The 10,921-nt window shown below is 41.4% G+C and overlaps 1 protein-coding gene across 1 annotated transcript in view; it reads left to right on the forward strand.

The window, feature by feature from the left end:
- The window catches only part of SHD (Src homology 2 domain containing transforming protein D), an 883,869-nt gene that overhangs the window by 450,873 nt on the left and 422,075 nt on the right, over window positions 1-10,921 (forward strand). Inside the window, exon 2 of the mRNA XM_044090592.1 lies at window positions 9,112-9,241. Within this exon, the coding sequence (XP_043946527.1) occupies window positions 9,112-9,241 (130 nt within the window). The remainder of the gene's footprint in view (window positions 1-9,111; window positions 9,242-10,921) is intronic.

Consider the following 10,921-nt stretch of genomic DNA (forward strand, 5'->3'; position numbering starts at 1 on the left):
GAGCTGTTATAAAGGACAGCTCTGTTAACAAAGCTATAGCCTCTTTGAATATCTTGAGCTGGAAGAATTGTTGAAACCTTAGTACTTAAAATAAAATGTTGCATCTTAGCTGTAATACCTTGTATCACATGCATGTGTAACTGATGCCTTCCACAGAAACCCAGGTGCTTGTCTACCCAGTAACCTCTACAAACGCAAGAAGTTCTTGTGTAAATGGTTGGTACTGGTCACGATCGACTAACATTTTATTACTAACTGTACTTTTAAAAAAACATTTTGTTCCTGCCATGTTCACTGCCAAGGAATCACTACCTTGTACATCCTATGCAAAAGACACGGTGCTTTACTTTGGTTAAGTACAAAGTGTTCAGTGTTCACTAAAAGGTTGTAACCCATTTATAAAGTGTGTGCGTGCGTGCGTACGAGCGTGCGCGCTTCTTCATGGACGTGCACTGGGGAGACGCATGAACGGCTTTGACCTTCGTAGCCGAACAATAAAAGAGTTTTTTTTATCGAGCACATGTTCCAAATAGTCTGAGACAAACTCACATTTTGATTTTTTCTTTCTGAAACTAAATTCCTGCCATTGGTGTTAGTTATTACAACTTCCTGATGTGCATGTTTAATCATTAACTAGTAAACCATGAAGGTGTGCAATCACATTTAAATCTTTAAACAGATTTTTACACCTCTGTGAACAAATGCAAGGTGCATAACTCCCCTGACTGATCATCTCCTGTACCAGAAACAAGCCTCTGTGTGTATTAATGTTTATGCGTTTCTTTCAGCAGCAGTTGCTGATCTGTAACAGGTAAATAAGGTTTTGACGCCCCACTTTCTAGTTAGCATGACCATTTACTGTTCCATTCTTGGGGTAACATTTATTTTCTTAACATTTTGCCAGCCCTTTCTTTCATCACAGATGACAAGCGATGGCAATTACAGCACTTTGGCAAACTATTAAAATTCTCAAAAAGTGGAAGATTCTGCACCTTGCAGTATATCCAGCCACTATGAAACACTTCAGCAAGCATTTCCAGTGCCTTGCACTATATCCAGCCACTATGAAACACTTCAGCAAGCATTTCCAGTACCTTGCACTATATCCAGCCACTATGAAACACTTCAGCAAGCATTTCCAGTACCTTGCACTATATCCAGCCACTATGAAACACTTCAGCAAGCATTTCCAGTACCTTGCACTATATCCAGCCACTATGAAACACTTCAGCAAGCCTTCCCAGTACCTTGCACTATATCCAGCCACTATGAAACACTTCAGCAAGCATTTCCAGTGCCTTGCACTATATCCAGCCACTACGAAACACTTCAGCAAGCATTTCCAGTACCTTGCACTATATCCAGCCACTATGAAACACTTCAGCAAACATTTCCAGTACCTTGCACTATATCCAGCCACTATGAAACACTTCAGCAAGCATTTCCAGTACCTTGCACTATATCCAGCCACTATGAAACACTTCAGCAAGCATTTCCAGTACCTTGCAATATATCCAGCCACTATGAAACACTTCAGCAAGCATTTCCAGTACCTTGCACTATATCCAGCCAATATGAAACACTTCAGCAAGCATTTCCAGTACCTTGCACTATATCCAGCCACTATGAAACACTTCAGCAAGCATTTCCAGTGCCTTGCACTATATCCAGCCACTATGAAACACTTCAGCAAGCATTTCCAGTACCTTGCACTATATCCAGCCACTATGAAACACTTCAGCAAACATTTCCAGTACCTTGCACTATATCCAGCCACTATGAAACACTTCAGCAAGCATTTCCAGTACCTTGCACTATATCCAGCCACTATGAAACACTTCAGCAAGCATTTCCAGTACCTTGCACTATATCCAGCCACTATGAAACACTTCAGCAAGCATTTCCAGTACCTTGCACTATATCCAGCCACTATGAAACACTTCAGCAAGCATTTCCAGTACCTTGCACTATATCCAGCCACTATGAAACACTTCAGCAAGCATTTCCAGTACCTTCTTCTGTTGAGTTTATCAGACTCATCACGTCACTCACAAGCTTCCTTGGTTTCCTTTCTATTACAAATTTTTTTAACCAATTCCCTCCCACACCAAGCTGGTCCATGTCTTTTCCTCCATAGCTGATACACACTCTACCTCTTTCTTTTCCTTGCCTCCTACAGCCATAATCTGACCATGTTCTGGCAAACTTTCTGTAAGATACATCCACAGTGTGTTTTGATGAAGAAACATTGGCTGAAACATTATTTCAAGTATATTCAGCACTGTTGTCCCTCTATCAATCTTTATGCTACTTTTTGATGATTTATCAGAAAACAAGACAAGCAATTCTTGTATATTGCTACTTATCTGTGGAAACATTTAATGGCTCTGTTTCTCATTCTGAATATATGATTCTTTTCTTTTTATGATGATTGTATTCTTTACTTGGTGACGACTTTACTACAGCATGGTCATTTATCATGTCCTAACTTCCCACTTGATGGCATTTTGTTCTTTAAAGTTTTTTTTTTTTCATCCCACCATTGCTGATTTTGATGGCCTGCAATCCCTGCTGTGCAGCTCCGCAGTATGACCCATTCTGGAAGGGTCTCTGTGCTGGGATAGCACCTACACATGGAGTCACTTAGCTCTGGGACAGGTTTTTATGGAGTTGCACTTGCCAGCATTGCAGAATGAAAAGGGGCCAAGCAAGGTGATGCCAGTTTGCAAGGGATTTTTCAACAGCCTTATCTGTATCCCCATCCCCATGTTGCTGCATCCGTATCCACATCCACATGTTGATTCATTGCTTTCACATGTGCTGCATGACCCATGAGATATAGCCTCATGGTGCACCCTTCTGGCAGTTGAGCCCATGTATCCTGTGGCTTCCCCCACCCATCAGAGCACAATGGTCCTTCTCCGAGTCTCTCCATGGTTCCACAAGAGGATCCATCCAGCATCACCCATTCCATCCAGGACAGATGCACCTGTCCTTGTCCACCACACAGTCAAGTGTCCTGAGCCGGTAATTAAACTCAGGTCACCTGGGCTATAGTAAGGGCTTTATCCTTCTGTACCACTGATGTGGTCATTTTGCTTCTTCAAGTTGCAGTTTTGTGAGCTATGATGTTTGTTACAGTGGTATCGGAATCATTTACTTACCCTTATGGTTATTCATCTGGGCTTTTTAAAGTACCTTGTGCTTTGTCATTTGCTGAATGTCTTTGTCTTCCATTCCTGTGCTCAGTCCTGTCTTCAGTGTTTAGAAATGCTAAATTCAATTCCGATAGCTCTGATTTCAAGATGGTGATTTCTGTGATTGCTGTTAATGGGTCTGTCTTACTGCTTCATCCAGATATGAATCAGTCAGTGGTCTTCTGGTTGCATCACTGGTTTGATTTTAGTTTCCACCCAGGATTTCAATGATTTGTTTGTAGCATTTATCTTTCAGTTTGTGTGGCTGAACCAAGTTTTCCAGTAGGCGGGGCTGGGTGGAGTAGCCCATTAAACGGAACGTCACCATGTGCTTATCTTTGGGAATGTTGTTCTTTATGAAAAACTGTTTATGCTGACTGCCACCCTGGGCGGCACAGTGGTGCAGTGGTTAACGTTGTCACCTCACAGCAAGAGGTTCTCCGGTTCGATTCTCGGCTGGGGTGCCTTCTGTGTGGAGTTTGCATGTTCTCCCTGTGTTCGCGTGGGTTTCCTCCGGGTACTCCGGTTTCCTCCCACATTCCAAAAACATGCATCTGGAGCATTTCTCCCCGGGCCTCCGCTGAAAACAGGCTCTGTGGAACCTAGTCGGACATTCCCGGTCAACAAATGATAAAAAAATAAATATCTGGATTCATTTTTGTTCATTATTTTAACTCTGTCATTGTTCAACAGAAATCAGCACTTTAATCGCATTAACACTTTTTCTTTCTGCTGTATTAAGGAGGAAACAACAAGGACACAAGTGGGCTTCTAATGAATCATTGCATTCAGACTCACAGCTCATTTAAAGACCGTTCTGCAGTGGGTGTAATGGGGACATTACCTCCACCACCAAAGTGGGCTTCTAATGAATCATTGCATTCAGACTCACAGCTCATTTAAAGACCATTCTGCAGTGGGTATAATGGGGACATTACCTCCACCACCAAAGTGGGCTTCTAATGAATCATTGCATTCAGACTCACAGCTCATTTAAAGACCGTTCTGCAGTGGGTGTAATGGGGACATTACCTCCACCACCAAAGTGGGCTTTAATGAATCATTGCATTCAGACTCACAGCTCATTTAAAGACCGTTCTGCAGTGGGTGTAATGGGGACATTACCTCCACCACCAAAGTGGGCTTCTAATGAATCATTGCATTCAGACTCACAGCTCATTTAAAGACCGTTCTGCAGTGGGTGTAATGGGGACATTACCTCCACCACCAAAGTGGGCTTCTAATGAATCATTGCATTCAGACTCACAGCTCATTTAACGACCGTTCTGCAGTGGGTGTAATGGGGACATTACCTCCACCACCAAAGTGGGCTTCTAATGAATCATTGCATTCAGACTCACAGCTCATTTAAAGACCGTTCTGCAGTGGGTGTAATGGGGACATTACCTCCACCACCAAAGTGGGCTTCTAATGAATCATTGCATTCAGACTCACAGCTCATTTAAAGACCGTTCTGCAGTGGGTGTAATGGGGGACATTACCTCCACCACCAAAGTGGGCTTCTAATGAATCATTGCATTCAGACTCACAGCTCATTTAAAGACCGTTCTGCAGTGGGTGTAATGGGGACATTACCTCCACCACCAAAGTGGGCTTCTAATGAATCATTGCATTCAGACTCACAGCTCATTTAAAGACCGTTCTGCAGTGGATGTAATGGGGACATTACCTCCTCCACCAAAGTGGGCTTCTAATGAATCATTGCATTCAGACTCACAGCTCATTTTAAGACCATTCCACAGTGGGTGTAATGGGGACATTACCTCCACCACCAAAGTGGGCTTCTAATGAATCATTGCATTCAGACTCACAGCTCATTTAAAGACCGTTCTGCAGTGGGTGTAATGGGGACATTACCTCTACCACCAAAGTGGGCTTCTAATGAATCATTGCATTCAGACTCACAGCTCATTTAAAGACCATTCTGCAGTGGGTGTAATGGGGACATTACCTCCACCACCAAAGTGGGCTTCTAATGAATCATTGCATTCAGACTCACAGCTCATTTAAAGACCGTTCTGCAGTGGGTGTAATGGGGGACATTACCTCCACCACCAAAGTGGGCTTCTAATGAATCATTGCATTCAGACTCACAGCCCATTTAAAGACTGTTCTGCAGTGGGTGTAATGGGGACATTACCTCCACCACCAAAGTGGGCTTCTAATGACTCATTGCATTCAGACTCACAGCTCATTTAAAGACCGTTCTGCAGTGGGTGTAATGGGGACATTACCTCCACCACCAAAGTGGGCTTCTAATGAATCATTGCATTCAGACTCGCAGCTCATTTAAAGACCGTTCTGCAGTGGGTGTAATGGGGGACATTACCTCCACCACCAACCAATTCATTAATTAATTTGTCTTTGTTGACCGTTACAGACTATGTGGGCAGAACCCATTTTCAGCAGAGGCCCAGGGAGAAAAGCTCCACCACAGAACGTTTATAATAACAAGTGAATTTCAGCTAGTCCTCAGGAAAAACAAGTTACATTTCTCATGCAATAAAAATAATTATAAGACAGCTGTATACAGTAAAGTATTTACGTCAATGATTATAAGTCTCTATAGTTCCAGCTGTAGAATCCTGCAGAAGTAAATAGACTAATACTGCAGAAGGGAAACATTATTGTAAAGAAGTTTAGTGTTCTTACATTTTAGTAAAAAAAGGTTTGAGGGGAGTTTAAGATATGCAATGAAGTTAGTTATAAAATTATGTAGGAAGGGAGATTTTAGTGTTGTATACATTTGTAAAACGTTTGAGAGATATATTGAAGTGAGTTATAAAATAATGTAGGAGGGGAGAGACAATATTAGTATTATATAGGAAGATAGTGGTGATAGCATAAGACAGAGAGCAGTGTAAAGGATTGTTTCTGTTTAGCCTGCCTGCTCCAAATTGGATTATCTAGGATGTTTATAACTTAGGTATATAGGGGAAGCATGAAAGAGGTAGAGTGGTATTATCCAGGATGTTTATAACTTAGGTATATAGGGGAAGCATGAAAGGGGTAGAGTGGTAGGTGGGGGCAGTTAGAAAAGAGCAAGATGGGACGTGCTGTTTAAGGGGGTGTGAAAGGGGATGTATTAATTCAAATGCAGGAGGGAAAGTTGTTAGAGTTATAAAGATTCAAGTAGAGGAGGGGAAATGTTTGTGATGTACAATAAGGCTGTGGTTTTACTGGAGGTCTCAGCCTGGTGATGAACATGAGCAGGACCAGGACTGGGTGAGGTAACCTGGTGATGAACATGAGCAGGACCAGGACTGGGTAAGGTAATCTGGTGCTGAACATGCGCACGACCAGGACTGGGTAAGGTAACCTGTTGATGAACATGAGCATGACCAGGACTGGGTGAGGTAACCTGGTGCTGAACATGAGCACAACCAGGACTGGGTAAGGTAACCTGTTGATGAATATGAGCATGACCAGAACTGTGTAAGGTAACCTGGTGATGAACATGAGCAGGACCAGGACTGGGTGAGGTAACCTGGTGATGAACATGACAAGGACTGGGTAAGGTAACCTGGTGATGAACATGAGCAGGACCAGGACTGGGTGAGGTAACCTGGTGATGAACATGAGCATGACCAGGACTGGGTGAGGTAACCTGGTGATGAACATGAGCAGGACCAGGACTGGGTGAGGTAACCTGGTGATGATCATGAGCATGACCAGGACTGGGTGAGGTAACATGATGATGATCATGAGCATGACCAGGACTGGGTGAGGTAACCTGATGATGAACATGAGCAGGACCAGGACTGGGTGAGGTAACCTGGTGATGAACAGGAGCAGGACCAGGACTGGGTGAGGTAACCTGGTGATGATCATGAGCAGGACCAAGACTGGGTGAGGTAACCTGGTGATGAACATGAGCAGGACCAGGACTGGGTGAGGTAACCTGGTGATGAACATGAGCAGGACCAGGACTGGGTGAGGTAGCCTGGTGATGATCATGAGCATGACCAGGACTGGGTGAGGTAACCTGGTGATGAACATGAGCAGGACCAGGACTGGGCAATGTAACCTGGTGATGAACATGAACATGAACATGACCAGGACTGGGTATGGTAACCTCCTGATGAACATGAGCAGGGCCAGGACTGGGTAAGGTAACCTGATGATGAACATGAACAGGGCCAGGACTGGGTAAGGTAACCTGATGATGAACATGAGCAGGACCAGGACTGGGTAAGGTAATGTCTGAGATGTATTTTGTAGCTTAGGAGCTTGTTAGTCATTTTTACTTGTGTAGTACCATGTTTCAGACCTTTGAGATGTAACAGGAGTATAAGGAGTCCCCCCAGTGAATGATTTGCTTTAGTAGTGCTTAGTAGGTATTTATCACCAGAACAGTTGCCCCATGTGGGGGTATAGGCAATAATATATATTTTAATGCAGGGCATTCTTAGGAACATACATCAGTTTGTATGCCATAACTATCTGAAAGTGTGTTATGTAGTTGTTAAGCTCTTGACAGTTTAGCTGCTTTAAGGTTTGGCAGTGGTGAGTTTGGTTTGCAGTGTTGGTAGTAAATTTAGTTACATTGTTGTAACAGGAGGCTAGTTTGGATTTTAGTGTAGAGCTTAGATTTGTAAGGATAGGTGAGGCTGGCATATAAGATGATTGGAAGCAAATGGGATGTAACTATGTTTTTTCTTGCTGGGTTTGTAAGGTTTGTACCCAAGAAGGATTGTTTTTGATAGAGATAATGTTTTGTGGGGACCAGCATCAGTTTTGTTTTATCAGAATTAAGGAGAAGGTTTCAGTTTTTCATCCAGGTTTTGATTCAAGAGAGAGAAATGTTGGTGAGTTCTTGTAGTCTGGATATTGTGGGGCTGTACATATTAAAGTTGAATCATCTGCATGTTGTACTGTATTTGCTTGTCTATGTTAGTGTGAAGCTTGTTTACAAAAATATTAAAAAGGAGGGTCCTAGTATAGACACCTGAGCAACACCTCTGGTAACTGGAAGAGAGGATGAGAGGTCCTGTTGTCATATGACTGCTTCTTGCCTTCCAGATGGATCACTAAGGACCCATTTAAGGGAGGACTGACTGACACCTATAGAAGAGAGTTCAGTGAGTACACGTGGGTGTGATTCCATGTCGAAAGCTTTGGATAAGGCTGGGGACACAGGTGACGCACGTTACCATTGTTCACAGGCTGGTTTATAGTGTTGGTGAAGTGAAGGAGGGCAGTGGTTGTGCTGGTTGGGGTCTGAAACCATGCCATGTATCTGAGAGCAGATTGGATGATTTTAGGTGATGTACAAGCTGTGTGCATGAATACATTTTTCATATATTTTTGACTAACTTATATAAACAAACTCCAGATCACACAACCAATGGAAAAGGGCAATAAAGCAACTTATAGAAAGTCATTGTTTAATCAGTCGTGTTTGAAATAAGTTAGGAAATTATAAGTCTTGCTGTTTCCCAGAAACGGTACTTTTATTGCTCGTTACTGAGCGACCCTAGTATCAGTCACAGTTACAATTTATACAGGTTCCGGGTACTCAGTTAGTGAACCCTGGCAGAAGCATAGTACTATAATTAGTGACTCCTTATACTTCAGTGAAAACTTTTAACAGGAATCATGATAGAAGCAGCTGTTGGTTTCATACTCGGATTTAATGCTACTTTCTACTGTATTGCTTTAGAGTCACTGTTTTGCCACTTACTTGCATTCTTTTTCTACAGAAATGATAACGGATATGAATACAGGGCCTATTCTGAACATTTACTTATAACAGAGACAGCATTCCCAGAGCAGCCTGAACAACATCATGCGGGATGAGAATATTTAACCAGCTCAAAAGCACAGATAAACCAGTGTTGTAAACACAGATGTAATTAAAATTGTGTTTATTTATTTTTTTTATTATTTTTAGGTTGATCCTGACAGTGAATATTCAGATCCATTTGACTTCCAGAATGAATCCGGAGTGGAAAGAACTGAGGAAGGCAAACCAGAAAGTAATGGTTACATGGAGCCATATGAGGCCCAGAGGGTTTTGACAGGTGAGGCTGTGTTACTCAAACTGAGTGGTGGATTTTAGGTTTTATGCCATTAGCATCATTGTCTGTACTATAAGAAAGGAAAATCCCTTTTAATTAATGCTAACTTGTGTCAAAAGTTAGAAATCTTATGGTTAAGGATCCTGATTCTTGATTACAGCCAGAAGAAGCATAAAATAAAACTCTAAAAGAGTAAAGTCTATAAATGGTTAAATATAGTTTATGAAAAATGTTTCATCCTGCTGCATGCATTTACAGTGTTTAACCGTTATTTTAATTGTAAGGAATAATATTTTAGCGAGAGTACCATAAGCAAGCTGAAGCTTAATTTTATAATTGTAGATGTTTCTTGTCTTATGTGATAATTCATTTTATTGGACGTTTGCTATGATGGGGCTTTGCCCCTTGCCTTCTTCATGTAGATGTATGTACTCTAATATCCGAAACTAAAGGAAATACCCACCCCCAATAAAAACAGCCCCTTACCTTAACTAAAGGAAATACCCACCCCCAATAAAAACAAAAGCAATCGTAGAGTTGTAGTTTATTTACCTTCTTCATGTAGATGTATGTACTCTAATATCCGAAACTAAAGGAAATACCCACCCCCAATAAAAACAGCCCCTTACCTTAACTAAAGGAAAAACCCAACCCAATAAAACAGCAATCGTAGAGTTGTAGTTTTCTTCTTCTTCATGATGTATGTACCTATTTATAATAACTAAAGGAAATACCCACCCCCAATAAAAACAGCCCCTTACCTTAACTAAAGGAAATACCCACCCCCAATAAAAACAAAAGCAATCGTAGAGTTGTAGTTTATTTACCTTCTTCATGTAGATGTATGTACTCTAATATCCGAAACTAAAGGAAATACCCACCCACAATAAAAACAGCCCTTACCTTAACTAAAGGAAATACCCATCCCCAATAAAAACAAAAGCAATCGTAGAGTTGTAGTTTATTTACCTTCTTCATGTAGATGTATGTACTCTAATATCCGAAACTAAAGGAAATACCCACCCCCAATAAAAACAGCCCCTTACCTTAACTAAAGGAAATACCCACCCCCAATAAAAACAAAAGCAATCGTAGAGTTGTAGTTTATTTACCTTCTTCATGTAGATGTATGTACTCTAATATCCGAAACTAAAGGAAATACCCACCCCCAATAAAAACAGCCCCTTACCTTAACTAAAGGAAATACCCACCCCCAATAAAAACAAAAGCAATCGTAGAGTTGTAGTTTATTTACCTTCTTCATGTAGATGTATGTACTCTAATATCTGAAACTAAAGGAAATACCCACCCCAATAAAAACAGCCCCTTACCTTAACTAAAGGAAATACCCACCCCCAATAAAAACAAAAGCAATCGTAGAGTTGTAGTTTATTTACCTTCTTCATGTAGATGTATGTACTCTAATATCCGAAACTAAAGGAAATACCCACCCCAATAAAACAGCCCCTTACCTTAACTAAAGGAAATACCCACCCCAATAAAACAAAAGCAATCGTAGAGTTGTAGTTTATTTACCTTCTTCATGTAGATGTATGTACTCTAATATCCGAAACTAAAGGAAATACCCACCCCAATAAAACAGCCCCTTACCTTAACTAAAGGAAATACCCACCCCAATAAAAACAAAAGCAATCGTAGAGTTGTAGTTTATTTACCTTCTTC

Source organism: Protopterus annectens, chromosome 13.part0, assembly GCF_019279795.1.
Source record: "Protopterus annectens isolate FY-2018-M chromosome 13.part0, PAN1.0, whole genome shotgun sequence".
Lineage (NCBI taxonomy): Eukaryota > Metazoa > Chordata > Ceratodontiformes > Protopteridae > Protopterus > Protopterus annectens.